We start from the raw sequence: 17,559 nt of genomic DNA, 5'->3' as shown, positions 1-17,559 counted from the left end.
GAACTGGGAGGCGGATTTTCTAAGTCGTCAGACTTTTCATCCGGGGGAGTGGGAACTCCATCCGGAGGTGTTTGCTCAATTGGTTCTCCGTTGGGGCAAACCAGAACTGGATCTCATGGCGTCTCGCCAGAACGCCAAGCTTCCTTGTTACGGATCCAGGTCCAGGGACCCAGAAGCGGCAGTGATAGATGCTCTAGCAGCGCCTTGGTTCTTCAACCTGGCTTATGTGTTTCCACTGTTTCCTCTGCTCCCTCGTCTGATTGCCAAAATCAAACAGGAGAGAGCATCGGTGATATTGATAGCGCCTGCGTGGCCACGCAGGACCTGGTATGCAGACCTAGTGGACATGTCATCCTTTCCACCATGGACTCTGCCTCTGAGACAAGACCTTCTAATACAAGGTCCTTTCAATCATCCGAATCTACTTTCTCTGAGACTGACTGCATGGAGATTGAACGCTTGATCCTATCAAAACGTGGCTTCTCCGAGTCAGTAATTGATACCTTTAATACAGGCACGAAAGCCTGTCACCAGGAAAATTTACCACAAGATATGGTGTAAATATCTTCATTGGTGTGAATCCAAGAATTACTCATGGAGTAGGGTTAGGATTCCTAGAATATTGTCCTTCCTCCAAGAGGGTTTGGACAAAGGATTATCAGCTAGTTCTTTAAAGGGACAGATTTCTGCTCTGTCTATTCTTTTACACAAGCGTCTGGCAGAAGTTCCAGACGTTTAGGCATTTTGTCAGGCTTTAGTTAGAATTAAGCCTCTGTTTAAACCTGTTGCTCCCCCATGGAGCTTAAACTTGGTTCTTAAAGTTCTTCAAGGGGTTCCGTTTGGACCCCTTCATTCTATTGATATCAAACTTCTATCATGGAAAGTTCTTTTTCTGATGGCTATTTCTTCGGCTCAAAGAGTCTCGGAGTTATCTGCCTTACATTGTGATTCTCCTTATCTGATCTTTCATTCAGATAAAGTAATTCTGTGTACAAAACCTGGGTTTTTACCTAAGGTGGTTTCTAACAAGAATATCAATCAAGAGATTGTTGTTCCATCATTATGCCCTAATCCTTCTTCAAAGAAGGAACGTCTTTTGCATAATCTAGACGTAGTCCGTGCATTGAAGTTTTACTTGCAGGCTACTAAAGATTTTCATCAAACATCTAACCTGTTTGTTGTTTACTCTGGACAGAGGAGAGGTCAAAAGGCCTCGGCAACCTCTCTTTCCTTTTGGCTTCGGAGTATAATCCGTTTAGCATATGAGACTGCTGGACAGCAGCCCCCTGAAAGAATTACAGCTCATTCTACTAGAGCTGTGGCTTCCACCTGGGCCTTTAAAAATGAGGCCTCTGTTGAACAGATTTGCAAGGCTGCGACTTGGTCTTCGCTTCATACCTTTTCAAAATTTTACAAATTTGATACTTTTGCTTCTTCGGAGGCTGTTTTTGGGAGAAAGGTTCTACAGGCAGTGGTTCCTTCCGTTTAAGTTCCTGCCTTGTCCCTCCCATCATCCGTGTACTTTAGCTTTGGTATTGGTATCCCACAAGTAATGGATGATCCGTGGACTGGATACACTTAACAAGAGAAAACATAATTTATGCTTACCTGATAAAATTTATTTCTCTTGTAGTGTATCCAGTCCATGGCCCGCCCTTTCCTTTTAAGGCAGGTCTAAATTTTAAATTAAACTTCAGTCACCACTGCACCCTATAGTTTCTCCTTTCTCGGCTTGTTTCGGTCGAATGACTGGATATGGCAGTGAGGGGAGGAGCTATATGGCAGCTCTGTTGTGGGTGATCCTCTTGCAACTTCCTGTTTGGAAGGAGAATATCCCACAAGTAATGGATGATCCGTGGACTGGATACACTACAAGAGAAATAAATTTATCAGGTAAGCATAAATTATGTTTTCCCCATATTTTGGGCTTCTCACTGAAACTATTTACACACAGCTACTGCAGCCATAAGACAAATTTATTGTAAAAGCTTCTCTAGGTTCCCGTTTTATTCTGAAAGGGCGGGCATGCATGGCTTTGCCATTGTTTTTTGTAATATGAAGGCTGCTAATAGAGCTGCACACCACACTTCTGAAATTCTGAAACGCTTATGTGAAAGGTTAATCGGCTAGCTGTTAAGGGTCATATTTATTGAATTTAAGTTGATAGGGAAATGTAATTTATTTAATTTATTAATTAAACCCAGAGATTGCAACCCTTATAAGGGAGTAGTATGCATACCCTTTAAGTGTTGAAGAAGAGAGAGTAGAGACTCAATAAGTAACTACACAAAGACAGGGATTTCAGCATACACTTTTAAATGTATTAATTTACAACAAATTGTGATAGATTCAGTGCATATCCTTTTGGTGCCAACACCTAGTGGAAAAAAACACATCAATGAATCAAAACCAACAAAAAGAACTGTGGTTATTACAAAATACATTTAGAGAGGAGCAGCTCCATCTACTTACAGTAGATAAAGAAAATAGACGACACCTCCACTAGTGGGTGGCTTCGCAACCTAGGCAAAAAAATACCACCTTAGTGACCCTTGGGCTCAATGAAAAATTTGAATTCTCTGCTTTTCTTTAAGTCAGAAGTTTAGTATCTGAACATAGAAAAAAATTTGTTCTGTTTTACTAGGTACCCTCTGCTTCTCAGTTTTTCGGTTATCGCAGTGCTAAGGCTGAGATATCCAAGTGATATCATACCTGTTTATTATAAAAATTATATTATATGACTATGAACTATGTTTAAGAAGAATAAGGGAATGGATTTTAAATGCTATAATGGATCTATTTAAGATTATAGTTGGTATAAGAGGTTTAATTCACATTTTACTTTTTAGTTTTAGAAGAATTATTGTTGCAATATAAAAGTTTTTTTGTTGTCAAATATTTTCACCAATCCTGAAATAGGAGACTATCCAATTGGATGATGTATAAGCGTGAGGAACAAATCAAGTTCTGCCACGTCTTTAAATAAGCTGCAAGTCGTTCCTCAAATGAACATTTGCCCTGAGGAAGCCCCAATGGCGATGTTATCACGTAGGGGGTGAAACGTGCATTGGCAATTACGTCATCGGAACAGGCGGCTGTCCTAATACCTGAATGGCTGGATGGTCTGCTACTGTGGCTGCATAGCTAAATACTAAACGTAAGCTGGTTTGCAGGAGGTTCGTTTTGGCACTTGCTTTCCTCTGCATACTTGCCTTATACATTCCTGACACCCATTTGGGAGGACCCTTTCTAAGGAAGGACTTAAGGTGGTAACTATACACGCACCTTCTTATGCATCTTCCCACAAATGGAACATATAGGCTCACTACTCTGAGTCTTTTGTGGGCCTAACATTGGACTCAATATCTGCACCATATGTCAGCAAACTATGCTATGTTTTAAGTGCTACTGAAGTTTTTTGCACTTTATTGTAACAGCTTATGCAACATTCAGCCCTGTGCTAGTGGAATTCTGATATATCTGGGGGTGCACATAGAGCCTAATTATACAGTTTGTTTCATGATGCCCAATACTATTGACCTATAGTGGTGTCCTCTGAAATAGGTGTTGTGCAAACCCCTTATCACCTACGCTATCTTTGTATTCCTACAGTGTACTTTGTTACTTATGTATTAAAATCTCTGTATAGATCTTCAAGGATCACTATGGTAGCCGCTAATATAGCGAAGCTACCCTCTGGTGGAGGTGTTGAAAGTTTGTTTTTTTCCCCTCATGTATGCTGATTTACCTGCTACTTATTTACATACAAAGTACTCTTGCCTCTTAAGGGAATTATTATACATGGATTGTGTAGAATTTAGGCATAGATCCTCAAGGGTAACTATGGTGGTATTTTTTCGCCTAGTTTGCGAAGCCACACTCTAGTGGAGGTGTTGCAGATTTTCTTTACCTACTGTAAGTAGATGGAGCTGCTCCTCTCTGAATGTATTTCATATTAACCATGGTTCTTTTTGTTGGTTTTGATGTGTTTTTTTCACTAGGTGTTGGCACCAAAAGTATATGCACTGAATCTATCACAATTTGTTGTGAATTAATAAATTTAAAAGTCTATGCTGAAATCCCTGTCTTTGTGTAGTTGCTCTCGCTCTCTCTTTTCTCGCTCTCTCTGCTCTCGCTCTCTCTGCTCTCGCTCTCGCTCTCTCTTTTCTCGCTCTCTTTTCTCGCTCTCGCTCTCTCTTTTCTCGCTCTCGCTCTCTTTTCTCGCTCTCGCTCTCTTTTCTCGCTCTCGCTCTCTTTTCTCGCTCTCGCTCTCTTTTCTCGCTCTCGCTCTCTTTTCTCGCTCTCTTCTCTCTTTTCTCGCGCTCTCTTTTCTCGTGCTCTTTTCTCGCGCTCTCTTTTCTCGTGCTCTCTCTTCTCTCTTTTTGCACTCTCGCTCTCTCTCTTTTTCGCGCTTTTTTTTGCTCTCTCTCTCTCTCTCTCTCTCTCTCTCTCTCTCTCTCTCTCTCTGTCTGTCTGTCTGTCTCTCTGTCTGTCTCTGTCTCTCTCTCTCTCTCTCCAGGGATTACCCTCCTACCTGACACTTACCACCTACCTGGATCCTCCCAAACCGCTCTAGCCTGCCAGTATACTTTGTAGTTTGTTTTTTTTAAAAATATTTTTATGTTACATTTTTTTGGAAATGTAAGGATCTCCTCTTCACCCCTCTAACGAATTTAGCTTAGGGATGCATCTCCACCCATCACATCATATTTTCTGTAGTGTAGGAAACCTTTCCTCTCCCCTTACAAACTTTTTTCCGTAGTGTAGGAGCCCGCCTCTCTCTCTCGCAATGGGCAGCCCACCCAACTACTTCCTTCCCTCCCTCACCACCCGCTAGCACCAATACAGACTGGGCAAAGTAATGTGTGACGTAGTACCTGCTTCCATATGTTGCAAGGGGCTAAATAAACTAAGAAATTATAACGGTTTACTGTATTTTTAGAATCTTCTGTTTCTGTTGTTTTCAGACTTCAGCAATGTGATCAGTAAAAGTGATGTGAAGTCATTAGCTGAGGCAGACGAGCAGGAGGTTGTGTCAGAAGTTCAGGTAAGCCGAAGACGTTAAAGGGATAGGATAGATAATAAACTACAATTTTTTTTTTTATTTAATCACACTTTTTTTTTTTTTTTTGCATTCGCTTTCTCCCATCTGTATGTTTTAACCATCAAACAAGGCAAATTGGTTTATCAGCTAACTGGCAGTTGCATGTCACTTTTTTTATTTTAAGGGCGGTCACCTTACAGAAGTGTGCTAGGCATGTGAATATTCCTGTGTGATTAACCCTGCATATAGTTGGCAAGCTGTCACACAGTAGTCATGTCATGATGATATTTTCTGTTGAACGTTACACTTTTTTTTGCTTGTTTCATTTTAGGAATTCTATGGTGATTATATTGCTGTCAACCCGCACGTGTTTTCCCTGAACATTCAGAGCTGCTATCAGGTGAGATGCTGAGAATCCGTTTGATGGTCACATAATACAACTTAGAGCATTGATATTAAATGGCACTGACAATTTCTATAAAATAAATATCCTTTCCCATTTAAGTTGCGGAAACTGTTAACCTACATAATGGTTAGTGCTTATTAAATCAGCGCATTAAAAACCGCATTGCATTATTAATGTTGTAGCTTATAGCTTAAAAAACAGGTTGAGATATGTGCATATCCTAAAAGGGCTAATTAAATTAAAATAGTTTGCATAAAAAATTGTTTATAAATTGCTGACAAGTATTTTAAAATAATTTTAAAAAATAAACAAAATTAAGTACATAACTAAGCTGCTTTAGTTGTATTTCAACTGAGTTCACAGCTTTTAGGCATGCCTAGCAGATAATCCCTATTCACCTTTGCGTTTTACCAAAAGAACAATAAACATAGATACAGCCATAAAAGGAATTTGGGCGGGGGGGGAGTTAGAGCTTTACAATTCAGAAACTAAAAAGAAAGGGTTAATGGTGAGACACTGCAGTATAAATTTTCAGGTAAAGCAATTAAAGTACATATTATATTTTGTCTCTATACCAACTTGTGTTATGTTCCTTTTAAACCGCTCTTATCAAAATAGTAGAGGTTAGATTTTAATAAATACTATTGAAAATGGCCTAGTGACCACGGCTGTTATTGTGATCACCTTACTAAATTGTCATCAAGGGTAGCCACATGTGAAACAGGAACCCATACAGGCTTTTAGGGGTTATAATATATATTAGAGAGGCCGCATTGTGTATTACATAAATAAAAGCACTTTTCTTTTCTTGGAATGTGATCACTGTTACCCCAGTGGTCACCTGATTATACAGACAAAATGTATACATTTCTTTTTTATGACACAATGAGTCCACAGATCATCTTAATTACTAATGGGATATTCACCTCCTGGTCAGCAGGAGGAGGCAAAGAGCACCACAGCAGAGCTGTTAAATAGCTCCTCCCTTCCCTCCCACCCCAGTCATTCTCTTTGCCTACGTTAGTGATAGGAAGAGGTAAAGTGAGGTGTTAGTTTTAAATTCTTCAATCAAGAGTTTATTATTTTTAAAATAGTGCAAGATTGTGCTGCTTTGTTCTAGGATGTAGCCGTAGTCCATATCAGTTTCTACAGTAGAGCTTTTGGTGTCTTTAGAGCAATGGGAACTTGTGGGACATAATTCTCACTGCGCCTTTATGCTGCCCTAACCCTGATAGCCTAAGCAAGATTACTCAGGCTTTATCTTTTTCCACAGGGCTATGGGAGGGAGAGGACCTCCTAAACCTGCTGAGCTGCCCTGCTGTCGGGCAGAATACAAAGGCAAGTACTGACTTTTTATTCTGGGTCTGGGATGATCTCAGTAGAAGTGGAGCACTTATTAATCTGGGACTTATCTCCTAAATACTAAAGGAGGGGTTTTCAGCGACAGCACATTATAAGCAGGCACTGGGGCTGAGGAGAAAAATTAAGTGGTTCTTATATCTGGAGGCCTAGTGTTCACTAGGGCTGAGGGAAGATAAACTCTCAGTGGGAAGTGATACGTTGCTTTCATTTAAAGGCTAAGCTGCTGTCCAGCAAGCGGTAGCCCTATCTGCCCCCAGACTTCACAGATAGTCAGTTTGCTCCCGGTGGCTTATTTGTTTTATCTATCATAATGGCGACCGGGAGTTTAGTATTGTAACGCCCATGATGGGCGGAGCTACGCGTGGCGCCAATTTCGGCTGCGCACTTCTTCTCCACTTCCAAGTTTAGGCAACGGATGGAGGAGTTTCTGTTTAGCATTGTACTTAGTGTTTTTCCCACATCAGGGGGCCAGACAAAGTATACAGTTACGTTGCGGACCTCTTATGCCTAGAGATGTAGACAGAGTCTATTGACATCGTTTTCTAAGGGCTTCGTTTTACAAAATAAAGTTTTTTGGGATAAAGAAACAGTAACGTTTTCAGATGGGTACCTCAGCAGGGTATGCTGAGGTGTTGACAGGTTGGGCAGTAACTGCATGCTAAGTTACCTTCATGCTGCACATAAAAATAAAAAATTGTGTTTTAAAATTTAAAGAAACAGTAACGTTTTTATGGGATTTTTTTTTTCTTCTAAAAATTTAAACTGTTTGCTTGATTAACTCATCCTGTAGACAGGATGGACCAATAGGCTCTCTTGTCTTGAGCTTGATATATAATGGTACCTTCAATCCTTTATGTTTTCTCATCTATTGTGAGATTTTTTTTTTTTTTTAAAAATAGACTTTCTCCTTCTAAGGCTCATGCTGTTTAGGAGTCTATTGTCAAGGGTCAAGCTATGCCACAAATTTCTCCTGTAGAGTACCACAAAATTTATAGCCCACATGCAGTGCCCTGTGGTTCCTTTCACTCTCCATTTGGAGTTACCTTGCATTTCAAACATTGTCTGTTTTTCCCACACTGTAGGGAAAAGTGCAAAAGGATATATTTTCAATCAGTTAAATGTGATTGATTTAGTAGTAGCTATTACAAAGATTTTTTCCCTGTAAACTGAAAAAGGAAGTTACTTCGGTAGTTTCTGAGGGGGAATTCTTAGACTCAGATGGGGTAGTTCCCCTATCTGATTCTTAGGTTGTTTTTTTCTTTCAGTTGTAGCTTAATTACTTCTATTGACTATTTATTTAAAGAGTTTTTTGGCTACCATGGGTGACTCCGTCTCTACCGGTGTAGTCTATCCTAGAGAGTCCTGTTACTTTTACTAATATTGTGACGCGCCCTTCATGGTGGATGTATTTCCTATACCAGATAGGGCTATAAGGATATTTGCCCAGGAATCGAAGAATCTGGTTATTACCTTTTTCTCCTTTCCTATATTAAATAGGATGTTTTATATAGTAGACTCTATAAAAGAGTCTTTGCAGTAGGGAGATACTATTCCCATAGTGGATAGTAGTTCTTTTTGGAACTGATGCAGGCGAAGAACCCTATGAAGGAAAGTTGAGGGTTTAAATGGACAACCTGCGGTTGGTAGGGCTACTGTCTCCAGTTTGGCGGAGTACTGGTTTGATGTGTTGTCTGTTTCTATTAAACAGACACTCTTCCCTTCGAATGAAAAGTGTAAAGGCCTTTAAGTGAGTAATCTCCTTTAATATAGAGGAGTAATGGGCACTAGGATTCAGGCTTTACTATACTGACCCGCAGAGCATTATGGTTAAGATCTTGGTCTGCGGTTGTTTCATCTACAGAATAAGAAATAAGGGGGAGGACGTCAGAGATAATTTCAGTTCTTCCGAGTCTTCTGGGGTACTTTCACTCCTCCCAAGCAGGAGCAGTCTAAGCCTGCTGGTACCCCCAGCCAGGCTTAGAATAGGGGAAAACAGCCCAAGATTCCTGCTGTTAAATCAAGTACAGCATGAGGTGCGTGTGCCTGATAAGGGAGCAGGTTTTTCCTTCTTCGATCAAGCTTGGGGTTTGTGATTTCATGATCACTTGGGAATTTTGTGTCCCTGGAATACAAATTAGAGTTAAAGACTTTCTCCCAGGTGCAGGTTTCTGCTTTCAAGATTGTCGGCAGACCAGACAAGAGGAGAGGCGTTCTTACACTACGTAGCAGACCTCTCCAACCTAGGAGTGATAATTCCTCTTCCAATTAGGATCAGGGTCTGGAATTTTTTTCCAATCGCGTTCTCAAATCAAGAGGGGACTTTTCGGTCCAGGAGGGTCAATTTATTGACAATGGTGGATTTGAGGATGCATTCTTACATGTTCCTATTCACTGGGATCATTACAAGTTTCTTCAAATCCACCCCAGGTGCTGGTACTTTGTGTTGTACCATGTATGGCTGTCCTTAGAAGTAAGGAGTGTTCAACTAAAAGCTCTTTCTTTAAAAGGTTCCTTTTCTAGAAAACACTTCCAATTTGTGGCTTGCCACAGCTCCTAAAATTTTCACAAGGGTTCTGGGATCACTGTTGGCGATGCTTCGGCCATGGGGCATTGCAGTGGCACCTTAACTGGATGACATCCTAGTCCAGGCGCCATTCTTACAACAAGCAAGTTTCCACACGGACATGGTGTTATCCTTCCTGAGATCTCAGGGATAAAAGGTAAATTTAGGAAAGAGTTCCTTGGTCCCAAGTACAAGGTTTTTTTTCTTGGGAATAATAACAGATTCCATCAATGAAGATATTTCTGACAGTAGTCTGGAAATCAAAGATTTTGTATACTCGTCTAGTCCTTCAGTCCACTCCTCGGCCGTCAGTGGTCCAGTGCATGGAGGTAATCGGGCTGATGGTGGCGGCAATGGACATCATCCCGTTTGCTCGGTTCCTCCTCAGACCTCTGTAGTCAAACATGCTCAGGCAATGGGACGGAGATTATACATTCTTGTCTCCTCAAATAACTCTGGAGCAGGAGACAAGGGACTTTCTTCAATGGTGATTGTCTCTGGCTCATCTATCCCAGGGAACTTGCTTTCGCAGACCATCTTGGGTGATTGTGACAACAGACGCCAGTCTTCTCGAGTGGGGAGCTGTCTGGGGCTCCCTAACGGCTCAGGGTGTTTGGACTCAGTCAGAGTCGGTTCTTCCTATAAACATCCTGAAACTGAGAACGATCTTCAATGCTCTTCTGGCCTGGCCCCAGTTAGCCTCGGTCCAGTTTGTTAGATTCCAGTCGGACAACATACCTTCAGTGGCTTATGTCACTCATCAGGGAGGAACGAGGAGTTCCTTAGCGATGACAGAGGTTACCAAGATAATTCAGTGGACGGAGGCCCATTCTTGCTACCTGTCGGCAATCCACATCCTAGGGGTGGTCAACTAGGAGGCGGACTTCCTGAGCAGGCAGACCTTTCATCCGAGGGAGTGGGTACTCCATCCAGAAGTGTTCTCCAGCCTGATTCTCGAGTGGAGTCAGCCAGAATTAGATTTCCTGGCATTTTGACCAAATGCCAAGTTCACGAGATACGGGGCAGAGTCCAGGGACCCCTGGGCGGAACTAACAGATGCTCTGGCGGTTCCTTGGATTTTCAGTGTAGTATTCCTGTCCCCTCCGTTTGCGCCTCTTCCTCGGGTCATTGCTCGAATCAAGCAGGAGAGGGCATCGCTGATCCAGCCCCTGCTTGGTTTTGCAGGATTTGGTGTGCAGATATGGTGGACATGCCTTCTCTGCCACCTTGGAGTCTTCCGTTGAGGAAGGACCTTCTAATTCAAGGGTCCTTACTTCTCCTAAATTTAGTTTCTCTGAAGCTGACTGTTTGGAGATTGAACGCTTAATTTTATCCAAGCGAGGTTTGTCTGTCTCAGTCATAGAGACCATGATTCAGGCTCGTAAGCCTGTAACTAGAAAAGATTTACCATAAGATATGGTGTAAATATCTTTATTGGTATGACTCCAAGGGCTACTCATGGAGTAGAGTTAGGATTCCTATATTTTTGTATTTTCTCCAAGATTGGAGAAAGTCTTATCGATAAGTTCCCTAAAGGGTCAAATCTCGGCTTTGTCTATTTTGTTTCACAAACGTCTGGCGGATGTTCCAGATGCACAATCATTTTGTCAGGCCTTGGTCAGGATCGGGCCTGTGTACAGATCGGTTAGTCCTCCCATGGAGTCTGAATTTAGTTCTTAAAGTTGTTCAAGGGGCTCCGTTTGAGCCTATGCATTCCTTAGATATTAAGTTGTTATCTTGGAAAGATTTGTTTCTGGTTGCTATTTCTTCTGCTTGGAGGATGTCAGAACTCTCGGCTTTACAGTATGAATCTCCTTATCTTATTTTCCATTCAGATAAGGTAGTTTTACGTACTAAATTAGGATTTCTTCCTAAGGTTGTTTCTGATAGGAACATTAATCAGGAGATTGTTGTTCCTTCCTTGTGTCCTAATCCTTCTTCTCAGAAGGAAAGACTTCTGCACAATTTGGACGTGGTCCATGCTTTAAAGTTTTACCTGCAGGCGACTAAGGACTTTCGTCAATCTTCTGCTTTGTTTGTGATTTTTCTCAGGAATACGTAAGGGACAGAAAGCTACGGCCACTTCTCTTTCTTTTTGGCTCAAGAGTAGCATACTTTTTGCATATGAGACTGCTGGACAGCAGCCTCCTGAGAGGGTTACGGCTCATTCCACGAGGGCTGTTGCTTCCTCATGGGCGTTTAAAAACGAAGCTTCTGTGGAACAGATTTGCAAGGCTGCAACTTGGCCCTCTCTTCACACTTTTTTTTTTAAAGTTCTACAAATTTGACACTTTTGCCTCGGCTGAGGCAGCTTTTGGGAGAAAGATTCTTCAAGCAGTGGTGCCTTCCGTTTAGGTTCCCTGTCTTGTCCCTCCCATATCATCTGTGTACTCTAGCTTGGGTATTGAATCCCATTGGTAATTAAGATGATCCGTGGACTCATTGTGTCCTAAAAAAGAAAAGAAAATTTATGCTTACCTGATAAATTTATTTATTTTTTGACACAATGAGTCCACGGCCCGCCCTGTGTTATTAGACAGGTTGTGGGTTATTGTAAACTTGAGACACCTCTGCACCTTGGCTTTTCCTTTCTCTTCCTAACTTCGGTCGAATGACTGGAGTGGGAGGGAAGGGAGGAGCTATTTAACAGCTCTGCTGTGGTGCTCTTTGCCTCCTCCTGCTGACCAGGAGGTGAATATCCCATTAGTAATTAAGATGATCTGTGGAGTCATTGTGTCAAAAAAGAAATAAATTTATCAGGTAAGCATAAATTTTTCTTTTTTTAAGACAGAGACTTGTGTACTAGAAAATTAACTTTACTAGGGGTCTCTAGACATATCAGATTTTTTTTTTAAAGGTTTGCTTGATTTTACTGCTCCAAGACCACTATCATTTAAAAGAAATTCTTTCAAATAATGGGTATCGGAGGTTTGTAACTGCTAAGAATGTTGACATCGAAGGGTTTGAATAACCTCCCCCCCCCAATCCAGATCCGTTGCAACTATTTGGTTTAGCCCCTTTGTGACATCACCGGCACTCCCATGAAGGCAGAGAGTGCCTCCCACTAGGCCACCTACGATCCTCAGCCTGTAGCGCGGGAGATCACCGAAAACTGCTTTTAACAGCATTTCTCCTGCATGACGAAAAGGGCTTGTCTTGCGCCTGCAGACTGTGATGTGCATGATAAACAATAACTCGTCATGCGCATCAAAGGGGTTAATTACTGAAAAACAAGCATTGCTCTGACATTTTAGTGTTTTGTTTCCCAGGGCAGGAATTGGGATCCCATTCAGCTGTCGAGAGCAACACAAGGACTGACTGCTCTTTTGCTGTCTCTTAAGAAGTGCCCCATGATCCGGTATCAGCTGTCATCTGACATGGCTAAGCGACTGGCAGAGGGAGTTAAGGTGAGTGCAAGGGAATAGTACAGCATAAGAGTGTAAAGTTTATCTTAAGACTATTAGGAATGCATATGTCTGTTATATATACTGATAATATAACCTAACAATGTAGTGAGTTGTAAATGTTACCAGTCTTTACATACTGACTGTCCCCTGCTAGAGTAGATCCTTGACGTATTGTGACAGTTTGATTAAAAACTATTTCATGTCTGACTGAGATGATCCATATTCTTATTACATTTAAAAAATGTATTATTGTTCCTCGTCCTCCAGCAAGTCATCACAAAAGAGTATGAGCTGTTTGACTTCCGTCGGACAGAGGTGCCCCCTTTGCTGCTGGTCCTTGATCGCTGTGACGATGCTATATCCCCACTGCTAAATCAGGTTGGTAAAATCATTTCAGCTGGTAGCATAAAAGAAGGGACAGTAAACGATTGGTCCATTAAGCAAACTAATGTATTAGTGAATTAATATGCCTGATGTTGCAGAATATTTAATTGTAAGAAATGGAGACTGCAGTGAGTCTAGTTACAGAAATAAATGAAAGTGTGTGTGTTTTGAAAATGAACACATCCAAATCTCCCTGTTGGTATTAAACAAGCTCACAAGTGGGAATAACTGAACGTAAAGCTAATCTTAAAGAGTTAGACTGTTTGTTTTTTTTTGTGTGTTTTTTTTTTATTCAAGAGCCCTAGGTATTAAAGGGGCAGTTAAACTGTACGATTGTTTTTCCCTGAATGTGTCCTCATGACTTGTTATACCAGCTGCAGCGTATAAAATTTATGAGAAATTGCTAATTTATTCTTATTTTTGCAAAAGAAATAGCAGATCAGATCTCCTTTATCTTATTATTCAAATGCTTCCCTTTCTTATCTCTGTGTCTGTATAATACTTAAACAATTAAAAATAAACATTTCTCTTGTAAGGTGTATCCAGTCCACGGATCATCCATTACTTGTGGGATATTCTCCTTCCCAACAGGAAGCTGCAAGAGGATCACCCACAGCAGAGCTGTCTATATAGCTCCTCCCCTAACTGCCACTACCAGTCATTCTCTTGCAGCTCTCGACACGATAGGAAGTAGCTAGAGAGATGTGGTGAATTTATGTAGTTTATCTTCAATCAAAAGTTTATTATTTTCAAATGGTACCGGAGTTGTACTGTTTTAGCCTCAGGCAGATAGTTGAAGAAGAGTCTGCCTGTGGTTTTTGATGATCTTAGCAGGTTGTAACTAAGATCCATTGCTGTTCTCACACATAACTGAAGAGATGAGGTAACTTCAGCTGGGGGAATAGCGTGCAGGGTCTCCTGCTATGAGGTATGTGCAGTTTAAATTTTTCTAGAGAAATCAATATGTTAGAAAATGCTGTTAATACTGGATTTATTTAAGGTAAGCCTGATTACAGTGATTTAATAACGACTAGTATCATGCTTGCTGTAAAAGGTAATATTCTTATTACTTTCTCACATTACTGAAAATAAGATAATGTTTGCTGGAAGTGTTTAAACGTTTTTTTCTACATATTGGTGATAAAACTTTATTGGGGCCCAGTTTTTTCCACATGGCTGGCTAGATTTTGCCTAGAAATAGTTTTTTTATGGCCCTCTCACTGTGAATACAGTTTGGGAGGGGCCTAATTTCAGGCCTAAATCGTGCAGTAGTTTTTGCAGCTTGAGACTTCCAGCTTCCCTGAAGGAGTCCCCTGAACACTTAGGGCCTCTACAAAGGGTTTTTGTGCCTTCAAAGTCATTGTATGTGCAGGTAGGGCCACAGCAGAGCTGTGGCAGTTTGTTGTGACTGTTAAAAAACGTTTATATGTTTTTTTTGATCCGGTTTTGAAACTAAGGGGTTTATCATCCATTTGCAAGTGGGTGCAATGCTCTGTTAGTCTAGTATACACACTGTAAACATTTTGTAAGATTTACTGCTTTTTATCACTGTTTTTCAATTTCTGACAAAATTTGTTTCTCTTAAAGGCACAGTACCGTTTTTATTTTTTGCTTGTTTACATTTATCAAAGTGTTTTCCAAGCTTGCTGGTCTCATTGCTAGTCTTTTTAAACATGTCTGACATAGAGGAAACTCCTTGTTCATTATGTTTAGAAGCCATTGTGGAACCCCCTCTTAAAATGTGTACCAAATGTACTGATTTTACTTTAAGTTATAAAGATCATATTCTGTCTTTAAAAGATTTATCACCAGAGGAAATTGACAAGGGGGAAGTTGTGCCGACTAACTCGCCCCACGTGTCAGAACCTTTGACTCCCGCTCAAGGGACTCCCGCTCAAGTGGCGCCAAGTACATCTAGCGTGCCCATGGCGTTTACTTTACAAGACATGGCGGCAGTTATGGATCATACCCTTACAGCGGTATTGTCCAAACTACCAGGGTTACAAGGAAAGGAGACAACTCTGGGACTAGAAAAAATACAGAGCTCTCTGACGCTTTAGTAGCTATGTCTGATATCCCCTCACAATATGCAGAAGCTGAGGCAGGAGAGCTTCTTTCTGTGGGTGATTTTTCTGACTCGGGGAAGATGCTTCAGCCTGATTCTGATATGTCTACATTTAAATTTAAGCTTGAACACCTCCACGTGTTGCTCAGGGAGGTTTTAGCTACTCTGGATGACTGTGACACCATTATAGTGCCAGAGAAATTGTGTTGATTTGATAAATACTATGCAGTGCCTGTTTACACTGATGCTTTTCCAATACCTAAAAGGTTTTCAGAAATTATTACTAAGGAATGGGATAGACCAGGTGTACCGTTCTCTCCCCCTCCTATTTTTAAGAAAATGTTTCCAATAGATGCCGCTACACGGGACTTATGGCAAACGGTCCCTAAGGTGGAGGGAGCAGTTTCTACCCTAGCTAAGCGTACAACTATTCCCGTCGAGGACAGTTGTGCTTTCCTAGATCCAATGGATAAAAAGTTAGAGGGTTACCTTAAGAAAATGTTTATTCAACAAGGTTTTATTCTCCAGCCTCTTGCATGCATTGCCCCGGTCACTGCTGCTGCGGCCTTCTGGTTTGAGTCTCTGGAAGAGGCCTTACAGGTAGAAACTCCATTGGATGATATACTTGACAAGCTTAAAGCGCTTAAGCTAGCCAATTCATTTGTTTCTGACGCCGTTGTTCATTTAACCAAACTAACGGCTAAGAACTCAGGTTTTGCTATACAGGCGCGTAGGGCGCTATGGCTTAAATCCTGGTCAGCTGACGTTACTTCAAAGTCTAAGCTTCTCAACATTCCCTTCAAGGGGCAGACCCTATTCGGGCCTGGACTGAAGGAGGTCATTTCTGATATTACTGGAGGAAAAGGTCATGCCCTTCCTCAGGATAGGTCTAATAAATTAAGGACCAAACAAACTAATTTTCGTGCCTTTCGAAACTTTAAGACGAGCGCGGCATCAACTCCCTCTAATGCAAAACAAGAGGGAAATTTTGCCCAGTCCAAGCCGGTCTGGAGACCTAACCAGGCCTGGAACAAAGGTTAGCAGGCGAAGAAGCCTGCTGCTGCCTCTAAGACAGCATGAAAGATCAGTCCCCGAGCCGGTAACGGATCTAGTAGGGGGCAGACTTTCTCTCTTCGCCCAGGCTTGGGCAAGAGATGTCCAGGATCCCTGGGCATTGGAAATTGTGTCTTCTGGACTTCAAAGCTTCTTCCCCAAAAGGAAGATTTCACCTCTCATAATTATCTGCAAACCAGATAAACAGAGAGGCATTCTTACATTGTGTTCAAGACCTCCTAGTTATGGGAGTGATCCACCCAGTTCCAAAGGAGGAACAGGGGCAAGGCTTCTATTCAAATCTCTTTGTGGTTCCCAAGAAAGAGGGAACCTTCAGACCAATCTTAGATATCAAGATCCTAAACAAATTTCTCAGGGTCCCATCTTTCAAGATGGAGACTATTCGAACCATCCTACCTATGATCCAGGAGGGTCAATACATGACTACCGAGGACTTAAAGGATGCTTATCTTCACATTCCGATACACAAAGATCATCATCGGTTTCTCAGGTTCGCCTTCCTAGACAGGCATTACCAGTTTGTGGCTCTTCCCTTTGGGTTAGCTACGGCACCAAGAATCTTTACGAAGGTTCTGGGGTCACTTCTGGCGGTCCTATGGCCGCGGGGCATAGCAGTAGCCCCTTACTTAGACGACATTCTGATACAGGCGTCGAATTTCCAAATTGCCAAGTCCCATACGGACATTGTTCTGGCATTCCTGAGGTCTCATGGGTGGAAAGTGAACGAAAAGAAGAGTTCTCTATCCCCTCTCACAAGAGTTTCCTTCCTGGGAACTCTGATAGATTCTGTAGAAATGAGGATTTACCTGACAGAGGACAGGTTGTCAAAACTTCTAAATTCCTGCCGTGTTCTTTATTATACTTCTCGCCCTTCGGTGGCTCAGTGTATGGAAGTAATCGGCTTAATGGTAGCGGCAATGGACATAGTTCCGTTTGCCCGCCTACATCTCAGACCGCTGCAACTCTGCATGCTCAGTCAGTGGAATGGGGATTACACAGATTTGTCCCCTCTACTAAATCTGGATCAAGAGACCAGGGATTCTCTTCTCTGGTGGCTATCTCGGGTCCATCTGTCCAAAGGTATGACCTTCCGCATGCCAGATTGGACAATAGTAACAACAGATGCCAGCCTTCTGGGGTGCAGTCCGGAACTCTTTGAAGGCTCATGGGTCGTGGACTCAGGAGGAGGCACTCCTTCCAATAAACATTCTGGAACGAAGAGCGATATTCAGTGCTCTTCACGCTTGGCCTCCG

At 41.8% G+C, this 17,559-nt stretch overlaps 1 protein-coding gene across 1 annotated transcript in view; it reads left to right on the top strand.

Moving 5' to 3' along the window:
- Positions 1-17,559, top strand: part of VPS45 (vacuolar protein sorting 45 homolog) — a 210,755-nt gene that overhangs the window by 53,972 nt on the left and 139,224 nt on the right. The window contains exons 5-8 of the mRNA XM_053705388.1: positions 4,968-5,047; positions 5,376-5,444; positions 12,645-12,782; positions 13,050-13,160. Of these exons, the coding sequence (XP_053561363.1) occupies positions 4,968-5,047; positions 5,376-5,444; positions 12,645-12,782; positions 13,050-13,160 (398 nt within the window). The remainder of the gene's footprint in view (positions 1-4,967; positions 5,048-5,375; positions 5,445-12,644; positions 12,783-13,049; positions 13,161-17,559) is intronic.

Source organism: Bombina bombina, chromosome 1, assembly GCF_027579735.1.
Source record: "Bombina bombina isolate aBomBom1 chromosome 1, aBomBom1.pri, whole genome shotgun sequence".
Classification (NCBI taxonomy): Eukaryota; Metazoa; Chordata; class Amphibia; order Anura; family Bombinatoridae; genus Bombina; species Bombina bombina.
This window is presented reverse-complemented; position numbering and strand designations above follow the sequence as displayed.